At 40.1% G+C, this 23329-nt stretch overlaps 1 protein-coding gene across 1 annotated transcript in view; it reads right to left on the bottom strand.

Moving 5' to 3' along the window:
• The window catches only part of GALNT18 (polypeptide N-acetylgalactosaminyltransferase 18), a 213472-nt gene that overhangs the window by 10436 nt on the left and 179707 nt on the right, over positions 1–23329 (bottom strand). The window contains exon 11 of the mRNA XM_083862760.1: positions 9164–9328. Coding sequence (XP_083718886.1) covers positions 9164–9328 — 165 coding nt within the window. The remainder of the gene's footprint in view (positions 1–9163; positions 9329–23329) is intronic.

The following is a 23329-nucleotide window of genomic DNA, read 5'->3' as shown; positions in this document are numbered from 1 at the left end:
GGCATTCTGGATTTGGCCCTGGTTTTGCATGCCTGACAGGACAATGCCATGCAGTGCCTTGGCAGCAGCCTGTCAACTGCCATTGTTGGGTGCAGCTTATCTGGCCAGCTGAAGTGAGGAAGAATCATCTGCAACTCCAACAAATAATTTCTTTGTAAATAACTGTGGCATTTAAAATTAGATGCTAAAAAATGCAAATAGGGTATCTGTTTTGAAGGAAAAACATGGGTATGTGTTAACTTTCTTCTAAATTAATTCAGCACAAGTGTCTTTGGAGCTTAAATGTAGTTCTCAAGAGAGTAAATGCTGCATAATGTGATATGCTAGAAAAGATTTGAAATGCACCCACTAAAAGCTCATTTTACTGCTGTATTTCACACAAACTTTCTAGCTGGCAAGTTCTACGCCAATTTGCAAAGATTAAAACTTGCTGCTAGAAAATTACTCCAAACAGAAAACTAAACTGATACAATGAAATTTTGGTTACCACTAGCTACGGCAATAATTAACAAGTAAATTTAACATCAGTTAGCAATAATTGCCAAGCAAATCTAACATCAGTTGTTAAAACACAATATTTTATAGTAATATTTCTATTCCACATTTTTATGCATGTTTTTTGTATATGCATTTTCATATTTAAGTTGCAGTCAAGTATTCAAAATGGAGGAAGCCTGTATGCATTCAGATTTTTGCACTTCTCAATTCCATTCTACATAAACGGTACTAAAATGTTTATAGGCTTATAGTAAGATGTAGTTCATGGGGAATAAAAAAGAAACATTTTAATACACCTTCTTTAAAATTAATATTGTCATATTAAAATATGACAAGAATATTATGTTACACATGTCTTAGGGACAAATTTACTAGAGCAAAATGAAAGCTGAAACATTATAATTTTCTCATGTCTAAATAGAACAATGGTTCAGCTTCCCCGTCCTCCAGCTGTAACACCTTGTGCTGTTATCCAGTTAGTTCAAATATTCAGTACAGGCAAGCTGGGGTAATATTTGATCAAAAATGGGCAAAGAATACCTAAATACAGAAATGTTGCTAATGTACTGGACTCCTACACCAACACTGGGCCCTCTGGGGTTTGTGGAAGTGCTCTTTTATGTCTGAGGTTCAAAACTCCACACTTGGCAACAACACTGGTTACTTAAAAACCAGATTGCCTCACTAAAAATACAGGGCTTAACCTAGTCTATTGGCTCATTTAATTGAGTAATTAGGTAATGTTTTTCTTTATATTTTTCCTGCAGGATCAAAGTCTGTCTCTCTTTTAACAGGATCACCATCCCTATCTGTTCTGAGCTGCCAGGCAAACAGCACTGCCTAATTACACAATTCTATAGCAGTACAGCATGTCTTAAACTACAGAGACAAATTGAGAGTATTTGCATCCTTTGTGGTTAGAAATACCACATAAATCCAAACTCTTGATAAATCAATGATGCTGCTTTGCCAGCCTGTGGCTCTCATAATGGGGGAACGTGATGAAGTGGATGGGGCCACTGTTCCCTCAGGCACTCACAGCTCTGCTGAGATAAATCCCTCTTGGAGGCTGATGTCCTTGGCTAATGGATGGGATGAAAACAGGAGTGGACACTGGAATTAGGCTGCTGTGTAATGGTGTTGGGCTCTACTTCTGCACTCTATGTGCTCAGCAAGGGGGCATCTGAAATTGGTACAGAGATTCTCTGCTTGTTTCCCAGCCCAGCAGTTTAATCCTGCCATGCAGCTGCATTCCCAGGCTGTTCTGGGATGTGGCAGTGGGTAATGTAGTACTGCACAACCTTTATTCTCATGAGATAAAAGTGGGTAAGAGTAATTTAAAGGCCAGTCTGCAGGAGGAACAAGATGTAAATTCAGTCATTTTAAGGTCTATTTTTTCTTTATACAGCTAAACAGGAGATCTTCTTATCTATTACCTAATACCTATTAAAATAAGATATAAATCATCATATTTATCTAAGGAATACCTATAACAACTCAGTAATTAATATGCTTGTCTGTCTTCCCTTTTCCTTCTCAAGCAATTCCTACCATGACATTTAGGAAATACATATTGTAACTACAGCTGTCAACAACAAATTTTATTTACAGTTTCTGGCCATAGCATAAACCATTCCCTCCAAACATTTATGAATGGGAAGACATCCTGCGGAAACCCTCAGCAATGACTAGAATCACAATTCTCCACACCATGCACAAGCAATGTTATCAGAAGATATAGGAACAGGACAGTGCTGAGAGCAGGCTCTGCACATCTTCTCCCTCCAATGAAGGATGTGGTGAGTGTCCATCCCTACAGATGCAGATTCTTCCTACCTTTCTATAGCAATCACACTGGAAGCTGAATTACTTAAATTAACAAAGTATGTAAACAGCTGTAAATGATTAATCTCAATTTTTTAGCTCAGCCTGGTGTCCTTTCTTTTGCCTCTTTTTTCACAGAGCTCTCCCCTGTTGCATTTCTCACAAGAGCAAGAAGTGAGACTGTGGTTCATCTGGTTAGAATGGAATATTCGTATCCCTGTCAAACTAAACAGAAACAGGAAAATAGTTCAAGATAAAGAGTAATTACAGAAAAACTTCCTCCTTTTGCCTATGCTATGCCTCTGGAAGAAGTAATGAGGTAAGTGAACTTGCTAACTGCTCTGCTGCCCCCCAGGTGAAGTACATAGAGACAAATTTCACTTGTAGGGCAGGCAACTGACTCTGCATCAGCAATGAACCTGAGAAATCAGACTGGAGACTGAGAGACTTCTTCAAATCCCCCAAATTTGGGATGTGCCCTCTGAAAAACCTGATTGCAGCATTGAGAATGTACTGGTTCTCCAGAACATCAACAAACCCAATTGTATCAGAGAACCAGGCTGGCCACAAGCAGTTTCTACCAACAGATACCCTGACACCTCACCTATCCAGGTGCTCTGCCTCCATTTCCCACAGCTTGTAGCTCCTCTGCCACCCACCAGACCCACCTGCAGCACCATCACTGCAGCAGCCCCAGCAGGTTCACTGAGCACAGGGACAGTGACAAATGCTGCTGAGTTGGTGCTCTGCGCCAGCACTCTGGTCCATGGGAGCTGCTGCTGCTGCCACCAGTGTCTGCATCTGCTTCTTGCCAAAACCAGCTCACAGCCTGAGGTTTTGCTCTCCTCATGCTTCATGATGCCAAAGCAGCTTCCTTGAGACTGTGTTTCACGTCATATTTTTACTAAAATTCCAACCTTTTTACTACCATGTAATACCTTCTCTGCTTTGGCTTATTTCTGATCCCTCACTGGCTTTTTGCTACAAGCCCTAACTTTGTTCTGATTAAATGAAAAAGTGGTGAGACAGACTGAACTAGGTGAGCTGTCAAACATCTAGAAGACATTCCAGCACAAAAGTATTTCCAAAACAAACATTTCCCTAAGAGAAAGACGTGACTAACAGCTTGAACAATCAAATTCTTGAACACCCCCCAGCTGATGGGAGTCTTTTCTGAGCTAATTTACATAATTTGACATAATTACTGTTATAAACACTTGGAGAAGCTTTGGAAGCAAGAATGCCACCAAAACCTACATTTTATTGGGTCTCGTTGCATTTGGCAGCTGTACAAAACTGTGGAGCATAGAAATGTGCTCAGAGAGATCCTGATTATACAAACACATACTACAAATGTTGAATGCTCAATGCAAGTTTCTGTACAGGACAAAGATACCAGAGGCAGTGATTCCCTCCAAGTGCCTGCCCATCAAATTTGTCCACAAGGCAGCAGTGGACATCTGGCTGCCTGACTCCAGTTGCCTGCAACTATACATAGACAGCCAGGGAATTTAAAATTTTAAAACCAAAGTGAAAGATAAATTAAAATAAGAAATTGAGTTTGATATAAATGCACAAGCATATATATAAATATGTGTATACACACACTCCTGATCTAAAAGATGTGGCTTAATAATTAAAGAAATAATTCTTTAATAGATCTACAGAAGCAAGGAGTCCCCTAACTGGGGATAACCTCATTTTCTACTTTTGTTATGTGGAATTCACTCATCATTACACAATAATGATGTACAAAGTACTGATGTACATCAGTACAAAGGAGGAGGAAAATATTACTTGAAAGGCCTCTTTTCTTAAAGAAGCCATACAGTTTTTGTTGTGACATGTAGAAGAATTTATAAAAGAAAGGCCTCATAAAATCAGGCCTGCTCAATTAAATTAATAGCTAGCCTGTGTTCTCTTCTAAGTGTAGTTTAAGCAATTTGCAAGTTCCCATGCCAAAACAATCTAGGTATGGAAGGTTTGTTAACACAATAACCTATCCTGGCGTTGAAAAATAAGTGCATCTGTGTAAACAGTAAGATCTGTTCTATGAGAACCCATAAAGGAGAAACATAACCTGAATCTCAGCATGTACACACAAATCACCTTCTGACCAAAAAATTAAGTAGTAAGAAAACTACCAGCCAATGGGTGTTGCACACCATGATGTCTGTGAAAACTGTATAAATTAAGTTATGCGAATAAAGAATTGGCTTTTCCTGCATGAAAAAAATGGAGTCGTGGCTGACTTATTACAATATCTGATGACCCAAGGTGATGGTGGGAGGTGACATGGGAGAAAAGGACGTGGGCCAAGCCGAGATGGGACTACCCAAAGTCATGAATGAACAGCCCGCAGAGAAATGAAATTGAAGCAGCAAATATACAAAGTAGGGGACTGCACAAAACACACAACGAAAATGTTATAAACAGATGTGCTGCCTAATTATCCAATCAAAAAAAAAAACAAACCCCAAACAAAATAAATTATAGCGGCAATTTTAATTTTAGCGGCTTGAAAGTTACAATAGTTTGCAAATGGTAAATAGTATTTATTGGTTCTTAATAATACAAGACCAAAAGATTTACTGCGGGGTACGGAGCAGGACCTTGATCTCCTGTCCCCCATACTAAGCCAAAAAGTAGCTCATTTGGATTCTTTTATAATCTATGCGAATCTATGTTAACACATCTTTCCACCTGTATTTGATTAGTAAAATTTACATCACTGGTCTTCCTCCCTGCCCAGCTGATGACCCCTTGAGTTACACATGTGTATTAAGTTGCTGTTACATAATTCTAACCTATATAAGGAGATCCGAATAATTTCATGGTACACAGAAGCAATAAATTTGTTTTAATTAACACTTTTCTGGACTTCCCCCAGAACTTTCCCATCTCCGGACAAACATAACTTCTTTATCTCAGTCTTTTTTCCTGCCTTCCTGCCCTTCATTCAAACATCTGGAGACGAGGGGGGGATCTTCCCCCTTCCCTCTCCTCAATATTAACATTTTAACTATTACTTTACTATTTTAAAATATTGATTACTGATTCAATTTTATCAGCATGAATCACACCTGTTTATCACAACAAGAACCGGGACGGCGGAGAGGGGAGCGCCCGGGGCCGGGACGGCACAGCAACAAACACAGAAATAAACACAGAAACAAACAGAAATAAACATAGAAACTCAGAAACAACCAGGGCTCCCGGGAAGGCGAGGGGAGACGGTGGTCTCCAGCACCGTGGTGAGTGTACGGTCAAGAACAGATGTGAGAGACACACACGGGATAAAAGGAATTTGGGAACTTTATCGCTGAGGCGTAGGAAACAACATCAGAGTAGGATGTACAAAATGCCTTTTTCTGTGGAAAAGGTGGGACGAGTTCGGGCAGTTTTTGTGGGCAGCGGACATAAGGGAAGATAAATACGTTAGCCACAAAATGCCTACATGGTATTTTATTAGAAATTTGTTTAAAAAATTACAGTCTGCTGAAGGGACCCCCTGAGGGCTCCAGAGACCTCTCGATCAGCATCTCCTGTGTCTGCAGGTCCGTGCCTGTTCCTTCTACCCACGAACGATGGAAAAGCTACCTCCTAATTCCGTTTTTCACGTTGAAAAGACTATTAAAAAAATGCTACAGCCAGGTTGAAACTGCTTTCCAGTCTAAGCCGTGTGAGGGGGAGCGGAACACCAGGCAGGAGCGGGCTCTGTGTGCCGGCGCCTCTGCAAAATGGCTCCGGCGGGGCACAGGGACCCCAGTGCGGGGGCCGGCTCAGCTCCGCGGGAAGCCGGTGATTTATCCTGAGGGTAAAACTCAGTCCACGCGGGTGAGTTTTATCCACCAGAATAATTTGCACCGGTCGGCCCGCAGCTCCATAGGGAAGGTGCAGGGGGCGGGAAGCGGAGCAGGTTTCCTGCTCACAGCTCCTCCCCAGCGCTGAGGGCTCCAATGCCATTCCCTCATTCCCTCCTGCTCTCCCTGCGCGGGATTTTTAACTGAGCCGGCGGCTTTGTGGCTTTGTGCCTTTTAAACCACTTCTGCATTTGTTTTCCGTGTTTTTCCCCCTTTTTGCTACATGCGGTCTTTAGAGGTGGTGGTGTTTTGGTTTTTTTTTTTTTTTTTTTTTTTTTTTTTTTTTTTTTTTTTTTTTTTTTGTGTGTGTGTGAGTGTGTGTGTGTGTGTGTGTGTGTGTTGCTTTTTGTGTTTGGGGGCAGACGGGGATGCAGCAGCCCCGGGAGGGCACGACGTCTGTGAAAACTGTATAAAATATGTAATATGTGAATAAAGAAGTGGCTTTTCCCTCATGAAGAAAACGGAGTCTCGGTTAACTTATTACAGTAAGTTTTCTGCCAACCAGACTGCTGTCCGTGTCCCACCACAGACGGCTGTAAGGGAGTCTCTGATTACAGTGCTCCCTCATCCAAACTAATTTAACATGAATGTCTGTAAAGAAGGGGAAATACAGATTTTTGTGCGGGTCAGGGAAGTCTAGTTCAATTGGTTTATCCTACTTTGGGTGGTTAATCTGTTTCCTGTTCCCTTTCTGGGACAATTCTCCACTTGCACGGCTGTATTTTTACTTACCTTCACCATCAGACATTCTCTGGAATGGCTCAAGAACCCAGAGAAGCCAAAGTGTATCTGCAGCTAAAATAAAGTGCTACAAAAGGCTACAACCGGCATCTACATTTTAATTCACAGTTCACAAGTTTCAAGACTATATAAGCATCAATGCTTATAGTCCTGATACTCACAGTAGTTCCTGCTCAATATGGAAAACAAATGCCAGAGCTTTAAAAAAGCCATTGAAAAAGGAGTATTTTTTTAGAGAGAGAGAGCTTGCAAGACAGTCACACAAACACAACTTTTCACCACGCTAAATGGGAGAACTTCAAATGGAGTTCATCAGTTGATCTTGGCAAGCCTTGATTACATTAATTTTTTCTTCTGACTTACAGAACGTACCCAGGGCTGGGTAACAAGCAGTATGTTAAGCAATATTGACATTTTAATTGTATTGGGTATTAGCAAAATTCTTTTTGAAAAGATTTTTTCATTTTAATTATTTCATTTGCCTCTTAATTTATCACGAAGAAACAACTAATTAATTAGCTTTCACTTCTCTCAGGGAGAAGTTCCTTTGCAGAAGGAAGAAAGAGGCCATGGAGTCAAGTTTACCAGTGCTGCACCTTCATTGAGAGATTGTAGCTGGAACATGGAATTGCAACAAACCTAATACTGCTAAATCCCACTTTTAAAGATTTTAATAGCTAAATTATCAAGGCCTTCTACTGCTGCCCACCCTCCCAAAATATATCTAATGTAATCAGTAGTATGAAATAGTGGCAGTATCCTGGAGTAGAAACCATTGTCACCAAAACTTTGGGTTATACAGTGCAATCACTGGATAGGTGGACCATACTAAAATGTTACTGAAATACTCTTTAGTGCTAATCATACTTTTTAGAAATGGTACTAAAAAATCAGGTACAGAGATGGATACAGTGAGGCTCCCCCCATGAGAAGACTAGTGTTAAAATTTGTGCGAAGATATAATCAAAACTTTGCCATTGAGGGGAAAATTTAGGGACTTAAGATCTGTTGCTTGAGAGTTACCTCTTAAAGACCCAGATGACTTTCAAGTATAAATACAAAATAAGCTAATATTATGCTTTACCAATTAATGTCCAGATGCTGTCTGCACCAAGATTGATACAAACTCTATTAACAAGGTCCTAAAGCATATGAATAATTGTTGTTAAAGAAATTATTGACTTGACAGAAAAGATATTTGCAAATCCACATGGATGTTACAGAAAAATTAAATGCAGGGGAAAAAATTGCTTTTACTGGTGAGTCTCAGTCTGTGGGCTGGAGCATCCAAATTTGTTGACTCCAAACTGCAGAGGAGCAGCTGTGACACCAGGCAAACTCACACTAGACAGGACATTTCCCCCAGAAGCTAAATCATGCACTTGTTTTAGAAAATAATGTCATTTCATTTCATTGATTCACCAGTGTGCCAGTACCTGATGTGGCAAAGTTCCATTGTGTTAAACTTACCTTAGGAAAAATTCCTCTTTCTTTGAGAAACAGAATTTTACTCTCTTTAGCTTCCAACCTGTTTTGTCTTCAGGATGACCTATATCCCTCTGTGGAAGCACTGAGGTGCCTTGAGTCACCTTGCCATTTCCTCTTAGCTAAAGCAGAGTGATCTCCAGGATGTTATGTGGCAGGGCACCTTTTCTAGCCCCAGAACTTCTGTGGCTTCTTTGCTCTCCCTTACGTTTCTAAATCAGTTATGAATGTGGAACACCAGGCCTGGCCTTAGTGTCCTATCAGCATTCTCGTCACTATGAAAGCACCTCTCAGACTTTCCTTGAGCCTCTTTCTACATCTCTCACACTCATGGGGAAAACCATGAGCCTTTTAAAGAAAGGAACTGCAGAACTAGCTCATTATGAGGCTGTTATCACCAGTGATCCACTACCCCCATTTCTGAGTTGCTACTTCTAAAAAAAACCAAACAAAAAGATTTCTGTTCCTTGTTCCTTACTTTGCATTTGACTCCACTGAAATAACCTTTTTTTTTTATCCCCATGACAGTATTCTGCCTTAGAAACATGGTGAACTCAGAAAATATTATACAATTTTTGTACCCTACTGAGGTAGCTGACATTAGGATCAAAACTAAACACCAGTTTCCTGGCTCTGTGCAAAGAAAGCAAGGCTAAATCTGGTTCTCTTCTCTTAGTAAACAGATTATTCACACTTCAACACAGAAACAAAGCTTTAAAACTTTCTGAAATGGCTGCTGGGTTAAGAATTACCTGAGTAAATTGCCAGTAAAGCTTCATTCTCTTGGCTTTGGCATAATTGCATTCAATGAGCCTGGGCCTGCTGTTCACATCCACCAGGCATCTGTTGTCATCATCGTCGATCGTGGGGCTCAGAACACCCACGTGGAGCTGCTGACTGCTTGTGTAATAAACATTCTGCAACAGGAAGCACAAACAAGATTTGTGGCCTCTACACAGAAGCAGCACTTTTACCCAAAAGCTAATGGCAAAGATAAATATGCTGAATAGCAGTAGGCTGACCCCACAGTGGCTTTTAAATTATTCCCTTTCATGCAGGAAGCAACACAACGTATTAAAAATTGGTCTAAATTAACAATTACTTGCTTAAATACTGGTTATGTATTAAAGGGGAAATATGCAAATACAACTGATTATCATCTCATCATGTGCCTTTTAACTTCTGTTTTCTATGGTCATACTGAGGGTCTTCAAAGAGGAAGATCTACACCCTGGAATTGGCTGGAATATGGCCATCAGCTCTGATGAGACTGTTTCATCTGAGGATAACACCTCACTGGAGTGGTAAAAAAAGAGAACAGCAGCACAGGAGCTCAGAGCATATCAATCTTTTAAAGGACAGATAAAAGGATAAAAAAAGATTTTCTACAAACAAATGCTAAAACCCACACCTGAAGCAGCTACTATATATATATATAAATAAAGTTATTAGCAACTGATGACAGATACAGGCAGGAGAGAGAACAGAATGGCCACGTTTCAGAGCATTTGTTCTCATTTTACTTTTTATATGTCAGTACACACAGACACAAGAGACTAGAAAAGGGACAGACACTGGCTGCTCTGTATTTCTAGCAAAGAAAGGCCCTCAAAGGCCTCAGGGATTACACCTGGGACCAAAGACATGAGTTTATTATGTTATACAAATTCCTTCTACTCTGTTTGACTGCAAAGATATGTGGAAGGTTTCTCTAGCAGAAAGAAAAAGAAGGGGAAGGATGGAGCAGACGTGGCCTCTTTCAGATCGACAGGTTACATGTAAGCCCAGGAACATGACACAGAACTGTGTCAGGATTGCCTGTTTGCTAATCACAAATAGAATTTATTTTGCTAAAATCAGACCTTTTTCTTGGAAGGGCTGTGAGAAAGATGAAATGGAAACATCATGCTGTAGGTGTTAAGTCTCTGATAACTCTGCAGTGGCAGAGTCACAACTTCTGGACAGAAGCATCAAATTATTGCCCCTATCTTTCACTGTAGCTATTCTATTCATCTGCAACAAAAGGGAAACTGGAAATTATGCTGGGTGTATTTGGGAAACTTTTTGGTGCCCAGAATTTCCTAGTATTTGTTCATTGTTGATATTGTAAATTGTTTTATGTGTGAATGTTCTCATTTGTGAAAATTTTGGTAAAATAGGAGAGAAAGCAGAAAAACAGAACAAGCCAGGTCTGCCAAAAGATTTCACACCTTCATGTAATAAACAAACAAACAGATAAATAAAAGGAATGCTGGAAGCAGTCAACGTAGGGATTGAATACAATCACAAAAAATAGTGGTGTTTTGGACAAGACTGTGTCCCCTGCTTACCCTCCTGTGATGCTGTCAGGGCAGATGTAACCCGACAGAGCTGCATTAAAGTTAATTAAGTTACCATTAATGGTTTAGCCTAATCCAAGGTTTTGCCCCCCTTAATGAAGTTTCATTGCTTTCACCTCACAGAAATGATAACAAGCCTGAGCTGGCAGAAGTGAAGTGAGTGAAAGTTTTAAGAGGTCGAACAGAGAAAAGTTGAATAGTTCAGTCATGCCCTACAGGAGAGAGCAGGGTAATAAAAGGGCCTGGCAGAGCACATTTCCAGAATGGATGGTTATGATTGAAGTAAGGGTTGAAGTAGACTGTAAGAACTGTGGGCACACTAACATGATCACACTGCATTCACAACTCAGGTAATTAACAATCCTGCAAACAAAACTGATGCCTCAGAAAATCGACATTTAGAATGCACTTTCTAGACAGACAAGAGCAACTATTTTAGATGTGTTTATGATCTATTTAGGTGATTTTTTAAAACTTTTTTTGGGGGAGATACTGAAGTAGGACAGAGCAAGGCTGTAAGATCAAGATGATCTTAAAAGGGGATTGTTAGGACACCCTACAGATGAATTTGTTGTTGCAGCTCATTTACCTCTTATCTGAAATTACTACTAGAAAACATAAAGGGAAATTGTCAGTTATTTAAATTTTTAGGTAATAGGAAGGCATATTTCACTTCAGCTCATTGTCACTACAGAAAACATGATACAAGAAAATAAAGGGGGAATTTTTTCTTCTTAATGATACATAATCAGTCACTGGAAACAAATGAGCAGGCTTGGCTATAACTCTGAGAAGTGCATTCTATGGCTCAAGGTCTGCACCAAGAAAGCAGGGTGCTGCAAACCCTTGAGGCTGAGCTGTTTTTATTAGCTCAGACACCTGAGCCTTTTGCAGTGTGGCCCGAAGGCTGCAGGTAATCATTTCACCTTCTGGTTGGACAGAGCAAACCCAGTTCATAGTACAGCTCCGCCAGCTTTTTCTGGTGTCAAAGCAGCAATGGTTCAGCCTGAGCCTCTTTCTGGGCAGCAGCAGAATGATGGCTCTGGCTGGAGGAAATACTCAATCCTGCTTGTTGGCAAAACTGTACAGAAGCAGAACAATCAAATACAATTATGCTTAACAGATTTAATTAGCAGGTTGCTAATTAAGAGAGCTGTGGGGGTGCTGAAATTGTATCATAGGTTTTTTTAGTTGTAAGTTTGATGTGATTTGGACTTTAACCCTAGCCAGGCAAAGTTCTTGTCTTGGAGGGTTCTTATCAGAAGTTGATAAGAGTTACTAAGGCAACCTAATCCTCTGCCCAGAGTTTCGATCATCCTATTGTATTTTCCCCCATCCTATTGTATTCTCCCCGCCATGTCCATCATCCCCCAGGCCCCAGAACCTTCAGGAGAGGTGTCTGACAGTGATTGGTGGGTCTCACAGGACCACATCCCAAATTCACCTGATTTGTTAATGTTGTGTATTGCATTTTGGCCTTACCCACCTGGCTTTGTTTCATTGGTCTTGTAACTTGTGTCCACCCCCGAGATTTTGGGGGAACAAAAACCCCCTGTAACCAAGGCCGGGGGTCACTCCCCAGAGGCACAGGCCTGGAACCAGAGGCTGCCCCTGAGTTACCCGAATAAAACCTTTCTCCCTGAGCCTGGAGTGTCCCCTCTTTCGAACCACGGCCGAGACAACTAAGGCAAAAGCACTGTGGAGCCAAAGACCCACGCAAAGGTACTGTTGGGCGTATCACAGCTAGCAGGGTAGTCCAACCGAACGCTGGGCTGACCTGAGAGACAGATACGCGAAGCAACAGAGAGCCTTCCTGCTAATATAATTCCATTTTTCATTGTGGGCCAGTTAGATAAAAGAGGTGAGAAATCTTGAATTCTCACCTAGTGTTGGGAAGGGCACCTTCCAGCTCAGCAAGTGGCATGCAAAAATAAATAAGCTCAAAGTAAAACAGAATGTGGTAGGGGTGTCAGCCTGTCCAACAAGGCTCTTTCAAGATGTCACTTTGCTTATTCCAGTAATGTGGACATCATTTAACTGTTCTATGTATCATTACAAACATTTTAGTCTCTTATACAATAAATCAACTTCTTATTTCACGTCAGAATTGAAAACACTGCACAACCTCGCAGCTTGACTGCTGTGTTTTTCTGCTGGAGGAATCACATCAAAAGCACACAACCTCTAAAAATTCGATTTGAGCAACATGTTAGCCAACAGGGAGGTACTAATTTGTGTAGGAACTTGGCCAGAAAACTTTTCTTCAAACCTACTGACAGTCCCTGGTTCCTCTCCCCCATCCTGAGAGAACACAATAATAACTCTATTGGGATGAAGGGAGGAGATCCATTTGGTAAAAGAGAATTAACTATTGACACTGCTGATTACAGTTCCAGTCTGAAACCTAAAGGTATTAAACATGAAACCATGGTAAAGCCTCCCTTTAAATAATTTCATATATTAAAAATACTTTAATTGCTTTCATATCACACCTTCCTGTTTCTATTTGTTTATTTGCATTTTCCAAAATACTTATTGCTATTTTTTTTGTTTTGTTTTGTTTTTACTTTTGGGTTTGGTGTTTTTATGGCTTATGGTTTGGGATTTTTTTGTTTAAGGATAGTAAACAAATTAGTTGTCTGGAGCAGGCTGTAGGAGATTACCTGAGTTACATGAACTGAATTACCCTCTCAAAATGCACGTTAGCTACACACATCTCTGCCTTTTTACTGAACATATTTTAAACTGACCTTCATGTAAAGCATGGCCTTGAAGATTAAAACCGTGCTCATGCTTTAACATCCTGTAGCCCTATAAACACACAGCTTGCACTTGTGATTTAAACAAGCTGTTGGATAGATAAATGGTCACAGCAGTCCTTCTTGAGGAGGATGCTTTTAACAAGCATCAACAAGCACACGAGCTGTTTTGCAGTCCACTTCAGCACAAAATGGGCAATTGAGGCACTTTTGTTTAAAACACTTGAAAAGATACAGGCGAAATGAATTTTATTAGCACATTTTTACTATAATATTGCAAACATCACCATCAACCAACACAACAGGACAGAAATTCTGCAGTAATTCAGGGCAGTGATTTGTTGAACAATCACTCCAGTACTGTCCTGAAGTCCAAATGACTGAATACTAAATATAAATTGCTAAGTTGTTGGGGTAACTTTAAAAATTTTACTTAGAGCTTGGACTTTTAATTTGAGCTACAACAGCAAATGTCACAGCAGTGCTTGTGTTCAAGGGAATAGACCTTAGACAAAAATTCATTTAGTTCCGCTGAAGTCAAGACATATGGTCTATGCTGATTTACAGCATTCATTCCAAGTTCCTTAGCAAAACAAGCACGCATATTCACATCACCATCACATACATAACTCCTGGAGGAGCTACTGAATTTCCACAAGATAGAATCTTGCTTGGATATTGGTACCAAAGCACCAGGTAACAACTCCCTTCGTCTGCAACAAAATAAGCCTCTTTACATTTCATTAGTCTGTTCTAGCCCACAGTATTTTACCATCTTGGTTTTTTTCACTACAGCAGCACTGATGTACAACTGTGTCTCCTGGGCATGTGGCAGGGAGTACTTCTGCTCAGGAAACCAGTTAGGTTTGACAAAAGGCACTTACTTTCTCAAAAAGGGGATCTGCAAGGATTCAGCATTACTGTCAGTGAGAAACTCTGTAAAAACCTGGGCAAGATTTGTGATCCACGAAGTCTCAGAGTCAAGGTGTGCCCTGAGCCTTTGGCACTACCACCTCTTCTTCTTCAAGCTCCCACCAGGTGGGTGAGTGCCACGGGACTCAGGGACAGGCTGCCTGCTCTCCCTGCAGGTCCAGCTGCATTCAGTGACCTCAGGAAACTTCCCCTGGAAGCCTGGGGCTCACAGCAAATTAAGGTGATGGGAAAGAAATCCTTCAAAACAAAACCCTGTGTTACCAATATAATGGTTTGCAGCAAGCAAACTGTTAAAGGAACAGAGGTCTCCTACCTGGGTCTGAAGAGAAGCACATTGGTTGCCTTCAAAGCATGACAGAGGTGTCTGCCACAAGGACCAGCCTCATCACTAAACTCTTCATAACTAACCTTCCCCTAGACTGTAAAATGTGGGGATTTCTTGTAAATTGTTTCCAGTATTTTTAGTATCTGCTGAGAAACTTGGCCCACAAATACCCTTATGATGCCTGTAAACTGGCACCTTCCAACTAAAGGACCAATTATTCTGTAGCTTTCTTGAATTTGTTTTCCTAGAAGTGTCCTATCTAAAGCCATCGCTTCATTTCCATTTGCTCTACCCAATAATCTCTCTGTCTATTCACACTGAGACAAGAAAACTGAGATTGGTATCATATAATTAAAACTAATAAAATGGTTCCCCAAATCCTCATATGAGGTTGAAGGTGTGAGGTTTAGTCAAGGCATACTTATTTTTGTTAAACAATTTATCTTTTTTTTCTTAAGAAAAACATTTATTTGTCCTGAAAAAAGATACCTAAAGGATGAGAACGTGAATGAAGTGGTAGTTGAGAGCTGCACAGGATTCTCAGGAAATCATAATAATGACTAGTAACTATTAGAGAAAATTAGGTGCTTGAAATGTTCTCCACACCTGCATCTCACATGAACTAGTTTGCTCAATGTTATTTTTTCTTAGTTAATATTCTAAGCGTAACATTTTCTAAAAATTTACTTGACTATCAAGAAAACTTGTAATACTGCAATGAAAACAAAAGCTGTATTCAGTACTGCTACTCAGACTCACTCCAGAAATAAGGAGAAGCAGCTCCACCCTTTGTCTTTGGACCAAGCAAAACCCTTGCTCATTTTTTGGTGAATGACAGGACTCTCTCTCTCTCCTGATGCAATCCCATGTACCAAATCAGCAGGGAAGAGAAAACGGAGAGCTTATGCTTGGAGTCACAATCTCCCCTAAATCTCACTTGTTACATTCAGAACAAAAGGGTCTTTTGGCCTTTCTATTCCACCCATCTCCTCCAAAATCAATTCTGCTTTAAGCTGTGATCTTGAAATATCAGTTGCACAGCCCTCTCACGACCAAGAGTTCGTCCTCTGCTGAGCCAGTGCTCCCTGCACAGCACACACACGTGCCAAGGGCATGGAGGGAGCACAGCACAAAGCACAGCTGAGAAAGAATGCTCACCATTGGAAAATAAGAGTTTGTGATTTATAAAGAGTTAAATCTGAGATAATGTATATGGAACCTAGCACGTGCATGCAGAATACTTCTTTGCTGATGTTAAAGATCCTCTGACAAGCTTTGGCTGCTTCTGTTTTACAGAGGAGGATGATGCCAAGCATGATCCACAGAATCCCCTCTTGTACTTCAGCTCTCCCCCAGCCTGGCCAGACAGAGCCAGACCAAAAGGCTGGGACAGACCTCACTGGTACAGATCAGCCACTCAGTCACGGCCTGGCAAACTGAGAAATGTTGCTGCTCTTTCTGAAAATCACCAACTTGAAAGCCATGGCAGGTTCCCTGTAGGGCTGGAAGGATAATTTTGATGCAACATTCACATCTCATGTGCTGTGTTGCAGTGGTGCAGTGCAGAACACACCTAAATCTGCCATGGGTGAAATGAAACCCCAGGGAACTCAACCAACATTTTTCTGCCCAGTGAAAATATTACACCTACACAAGATAAAATCTGCACAATGCCCCCATGATGCTGTAGAGTGCAGGGGAAGGTAAATGAGCTCCCTTTACTTGGACACAAATGCATAGCTTTGCCTCAAAACAATGTCATGTAGAGCTTCTGTTTGCCCTAAAAGGTCAAATTGTGATTCCCATTGCAATTAACACTGAAATTCCACTGACTTTGAGTGCAATGGGAGCTCTGGCTACAAGTTTGTTATTAAACCTTGAAAAGCCACCAGACTTTATAAAGACTTCAGAGCTGAAGTGTGTTGCCAGACTATTCATAGGAGCTGGTTTATCATGTAGCAAAAAGTTACACTGAGATGTTCAACTTAACACAAGATGATTATCTGAAGGATAAATTGCTAACTCCCCACTGGAAGTTTAGAGCAATACATACCAATTTTCAGGCTGAAAGCCATTTGTAATCCTTATGGCAGTGTTCCCAGATGAAATCATGCTGGAGACTGGTATAGGACTCTGCATTTATAATGAGCAAACTTAATGCTCACCACCAGCAGTATTTATTTGCTACCCTGCCTTTGGCATAATAACTATGAGGGATAAGAAGCCTGATTCACCACTACTTTATTCCATCTTAGAATCATATTTTTCTCCAGATGAATCCATGAAGTCATTTACTGTCAGGAGTAATATATTAACATACTAGGTCTGAAGTCTCATAGCAGATTCATATTTAACTGTAACTCCAGCTAAAGAGCAGTCAGGTGGATTCCAGTAAATCCAGACTTAGCTCCCGTTGCCTTTACTTGGCTATTTGTATTCCTGATTCCTACTCTGGCATTTCTTGTTACATAAACACACCTGAAAGAAAGAGCTTGCCAACCCTGACAAGAAAATGCCCAACACAATCCGAGTTCATTCTGAGCAACACAAACACTAATTGTGAGCAACACATTCCTAAGATAAAAATCAAGTGTTTTCCCATCTACTGTTCATGTAGGAAGTGGCAGAGGAGAGAGGCTGTGCTGTCCTGTAGCAACAGCATCTCTGTGTCTTGTGCTGCCCTAAAACACTGCTGAGAAGGAAATATATGAGAACATGGGCTGAGAATTATAGAAAGTTACCCCTATACCACAGGTCAACCCTCGGAAGATTCATGCTATTTTTGGAGGAAGGTTTTCAGCCTGATGACTCAACTTTAAAACCATTATGATGATATTTATCCATGTTGAGGATCTATTAACTGTGAATCTTGGCTTAGTGAATGAGCTGACAAACAGCTCTGGTATACCAAGTGCTGCAACACCTTAACTTAGATTTTAATTGTATTAAAGTGTGTAAGAAAGACTCACTATTTCACTTCAGTGTTCCGATTTGTATCTACTGAAGTAAGGCACCAGCATACTGATTATCTGACCTACTTGCTCTTCTTCATGTCCATGCACTAATTAGGACCTGAACTCTGAGCAACAATATTTGATAATAATAAAACCAAGGTGCTCAGAAACTTTAAATAATACAGTGTGGTGCTATAAATACATGCTTAAAGACACAAAAATGTTAACATTTTAATAGAAAATAGACAGGTACTAAAGGCCAGACTTTTTCTTTTTAATTTAAATTCATGAACTTATATTGCAGTGGAATATCTAATTCCGGTATTGCCTACTTTGGTATTCTGCTTTGGTTTTATTTAAAACAAGCAAACAAAAATCCCATTACTTAAGCTCCACTTTTTAAATTGAATAAAACTGTCAATCATGGGGTTTATATATGCTCTCAGTATTTACTGCCATAGTTCTCCTAATTCTGGTAAGTACAGAATTAACAGGTCCTGGATAAATTAAAATTTTACTTGATTTGCTTCCTAATGCTTCTCCAGGTTTTGCTCTTTTTTCTGCACAAGATCCCTACATCTCTTCCACCAGAAAATTTTTTTTAAAGGCAGTAAAAAAATCCAGAACCATTCTGGCATCTGTGTCCTGTTTTTTTTTTTGTTTTTTAAACATGTTGTCTTAGGGCTCCTGTGACTTGGACCTATCTGCAGTTTCCTTCATCCTTTCCCACCAACCTCTCTTTAACCTTCACAGTTTTCCTTGTGGATTCCTAAAGAACCCCATGTTTTTCTTGCCCTGTTTTCTTTTCCCTCAACACATATTCACCAGGAAACAACCAACCTTTGTTTCCATATGCTGATGCACTGGTCCATCCTTTAAAACAGAGATGACTTCTAGGCAAATTAAAATCTGAGCTAGTTCACTGACATCTGTGTATAAGCATTTGGTAGCTCAGCATCAATAACTTTTAAAGTTATTTTACCTTTTCATAGCTAGACCTCCAGATTACTATGGGCACAGTTACATTCAGATAACTGTGTTTACATATTGCACGTCTTCACCTTGAACCTCTTCCCAAGTCATCAAGTCTTACCATGCAGCCTATTTTTTCTGCAATAAAATACAGCTTTTCCACTTAAAATTGACCCTTGCTGTTTTCCTCACTGATGTCAAGACTCATGCCCACTTCAAATCCCTCCTGAATGCTTCTGAAAACTCAGTTTTCAGGCTGCCTTTCAGGAAGGCAACATTCTGCCCCTTGTTCTGTTTTCCATGCTGTTTAAACTTCTTGTCTTCATTTTCAAAGCCCTTCTGAACCCTTCTTTTGTTACTTATCAGCCAAGCAAATATCACTAGCTTATCATCCAGCTCCTAATTGCCAGCCTTCACTGTTCTCTGCCTGTTCCACAAAATATCCTCAACGTCCAAAAAGAAAAAAAGAAATCAGTAACTTTAATTCTGCTGTTGAATCCAAAGCATTGCTCAAGAATGCTCTGTCAGTACTCCCAGCATTCCCTTCTCCTCTCTCTCAGCATCTCCTGTTTCAAATATTCTATTTGTAGGCTTTAGCTCTTCAAGTCAAGGGCGTAGGTTTTATTCTGAGGTTGTAGACCACTTGATATAAAAGACATCTGGGTCATTACTGGAATGCCTAGAACTGCAATAATAAGCATACCAATTAAAAAGATGCAAGGATGAATCAGGTAGCTTACCACATCTCAGACAGTGGTTCTTCTAGTGGTATAAACTTCTGAGAGTTTTCTAAAATAAATGGTGTTGTTTCTACCACTCTTACGTATTCTAAACTAAATTTGATGACATTTTTTGTCTACAAGGGATAAGTTAAGGCAAATTACAATCGAGTGCTCTACCCTCTTAAGATGCTCTGCAGTAAACACCTTGATCTCAAGGGTTTTGAGGTTCTTGCTTGTTTGTTTGAGGTTTTCAGTTTGTAGATTCATTTAGTTTTGCTTTTTAATCCAGCCCTGTCATGTTTAATTTTGTATGGCAGTGAGCAATGACCGTGGATACAGAGGTCCTTTAACTCCTCTTGTGTTCCACAAGTGCTGTAATTTTTCATCATTTTGTGACAGGAACAAAGTAAGGCAGCTCCTGTACAACTCTGGAAGAATCCCCAGCTCCCTACAGGTATTTCTTAACACCTTAACACCTACTCTTTCTCCTGGCTTCACTGAAAGGAATCAAAATCTGTTTCAAACATCAGATGAGCCAGTCTCACCCATTCTTAGAATCCCATGTGCATTTGATGTCAGTTTTCCAGAGATACCACACCAACGACCAACACATGCAAATTCAAGAAAAAAATTATTTAAAATGTAGTTACTTTTTGTGCTAAAGACAATAAAATAAAGACATTAAAACTTCTACATGGAAATGAGGCAACACATTTTAACCTAAGCTGGTTAGTGACAATCTCTCTTTTGGTTTTTTTTCAACTACTAGCAAGGACATACTTATTTTCCCCCCCAGAGAAAAACTCCAAAGAACAATACACCCACAAGAGTTCATCAGCCAGAGTTAAGTTTATAAAGTGCCTTTCATGCAAGCACCCTTGAGAGGATAAATTGAAATGGCAAACCACCTGCAGCCAATGAATCTGCTTGGAGACTTCATTTACAATGGAAATGCCAAAATTAATATGGAAATGAAAAAATAAAATAATAACTTAGAACATACCAGAATGTCAGAGCACTTTGACAAAAGGGAAGCTCTGAAGTTTTCACCTATTCCTATTAGCAGTGTTTCCTTCAGCAGCAGTTTTAACCTCCCACTTAACCTCCTAACCTCTCTGAAATAATAATACTCCAAAAGTCTCATTTTGGATATTATGAAAGTTGTGAACTACTTAGGAACACAACCCATCTGGAGACCCATGGGATGAGCAGCACCAATGGTCTGGAGCATCACCACTGTTCCAACACAGTGAGGAGGGACAAAACCTTCTGCAAGGCAGCAGAGGGCCTCAAACACCAAACCAAAAAGAACTTCACTTTGTTCAAACACAGGAATGTGAGAGAAACTCAGCACAGACGCACAGCACTCACACAGGCAATTTTCTTCAGTGTTTTGTCTCTCACATGGCTGCAGGAATTGTCTTACAGCCTTACAGCTGAGATATTGCTATCTGGGAACACCATCTTAAAAGCTTATTACTTGCAGGTACATTGTGCATTTCCATGCACAGAACATTCAGTGCTGCGGTTTCAGTGACAAACAGCAGCTCTTGTATCAAGCTCCACCACTTGAGCTGCTCAGTGGGAACTTGTGTAGTCTTTTCCCAGGTTAGAATTAATCACTTTTCGAGTAAAACCTGACACTATTTCCTCAGATTATCATGTCATACATGCCTGCATTGACAGAAAAGACAAATACTATAGGTAGTCTAGTTTCATGCTCAGAAACATTATTTTTAATAAACTATAACAAAAGAAATCTCTGCCAGTTTTAGCTGCCTGCTTTTTCATAATAAAATCTCTGCTGTGATGTCCTTTTCTCTAAATGACTTATATTACTTAACAGCCAACTTCACAAAAGAGTATTAATGGATGAGACTGCCTGAATTCTGATGTTGCAGACATGACTGATAACCACCAAGGCAAAGAGCACATTTACCATTTTTTGTTTATTATCTCTGTCATCAACAGTTAAACTTTTCTCTTTTTTATAAAAGAGCAAAGGCCATCTACATTTCCCTTTGTGTTTCTGCTGATGGAGGCCTGTGCTGTGCCTGTTCAGAGAGGTGAGAGGTGCAGTCTCCCTTCCATGGAAACAAAGGAAAGTTACTCTGCTTCCATCTGGGCACACTCAGGAGTATTTTTCCTCTTAAACCAAGTTAAGCCCATTAAACTGAAGAAAAAAAAATTCTCATCTTTTAAATTGACAGCATCAAAATCCAAGTAAATCCTTAATCACAGTAGCCTGAAAAAAAGTAAAAATATTATGCCTTAGCTCTAGATAATGCATTTCAAGTAATAAAGCCTTATCACTTCAACTGATTTGTTTCAATCTTTACTGTTGGTCTCTCTCGGTAGAGACTGAGAGGAGCTCATGAAGTTTTATCCATCTCAACTGTATCCCAAAAGAAAATTTCTTCCCTGAAATACCTTTAAGCTCTCCAAGGCAAGTGGAAAAATATATGTGCCTTAATAGAATAGGCTCTTTCCCTGCCTGCCAAGTGTCTTGAAGGAGTGGCTCCACTGTTTTCAGGGTGACAGCAAATGACACTCAGAGAAAGAAGTCACATCTAGAATTTAAATGAAGATCCTGCACACTATGACCTCATGAGGAAGGTGGAGCTTCGATCCTGCCTGTGCTCATGAATAAATTGCAAAGTTCACAAAGCTCTGCAAATAAGATTGAGATGTGTCTCAGGCTGAATTACCGTGCTCATATCCTAGAGATTCCTCTTTCCTTCTGGCCCCCAGAAAAAGGGCAAAGAAAAGCATCACCTAATACATTTCTATCACTATATGTACTTTTAGTGCTAATAGCACTTTTTAATGGAAAGATGGAAAAGCAGAATGCTGTTAGAAGCAACCATACACCAAGATTTCTTACCACGAGTATTTAAGTCTTAAAAGATTTTCTAAACTAGGAACAATTAAAGCAGTTCAAAAAGCAGAAAACTGCTTTGATGTCCAGGAGGACATTAATCCAACTGCCCTAGCTGTGAGGAAGCCCTGCTGTGCTTGGCTGGGTGAGCTTCACTTCTCCTATGACTGCCAAGGCTGCCAACTCTGTGCTGTGCCCCTTGCACAAATCAGGCTGCAAACCTTGGCAAGAAATGCAACTGCAAATACTGTGCTATGCAAAGGCATGTTGCTTAATCATGCAAATGGTATATCTCTCCCTCCCACCTCCCCATTTTCATTCATTTCATTTAATTTCATTTCTAGGCCATTCAATCATACAGTGAAGACTCGATATAAACTCAGGCCCTTCACAGGCCAAGCAGAAGAGGCTCAGATTTCTGAGTAGCAGCTTATCAGATGGATGAGGCAGCAAAATAAAATCAACAACTCTAAACCCAGGCTGTTTAAATGACCTTCAAGTACAACACTGAATAGCTAAAATAGCTCTGCTAAGCTCCAGGCTGCCGAGGTACCACTGGGCTGTGACGCTGAGCTGCCTTCAGCACCAAAGACAGATTATGTCAGATTTTTCCCTGCATTTTCTGCCTGTCTTAGAAAGCTTTATTTTAATATCTGAAGTAGATTATCCCATAACAGTATCTGCAGGACACAGACTTAAAGAATAGAAAAAGCCTGCTGTCTTGCTGTTTAGAATTAATACAAAAACTAGGCACATCAGTCACTCATAATTAAAAATCACTGAATACTCACAATATAAGTAACGGTTCTTTCAGGACTCTTGTAAGTAAATTAATTTTACAATATCCTTTTGATTGTTCTAAGCCAACAACAATGACTACTGTTAGCTTCTTAATTTGCATATGAAGAGAAACACCACTAAGGATTATTACAATTGTCTATTGTACAATAAACTATTCAGTGATTTGTATTATTTTGTGCAGATTGTCCCTAAAGCACAAATCTATGGCCCTGCACAGGCCTTCTAGGGCTAGATA

This window comes from Zosterops lateralis, assembly GCF_965231275.1.
Source record: "Zosterops lateralis genome assembly, chromosome: 6".
NCBI lineage: Eukaryota > Metazoa > Chordata > Aves > Passeriformes > Zosteropidae > Zosterops > Zosterops lateralis.
The sequence above is the reverse complement of the archived record's forward strand: the minus strand, read 5'-3'. Positions and strand labels throughout refer to the sequence as shown.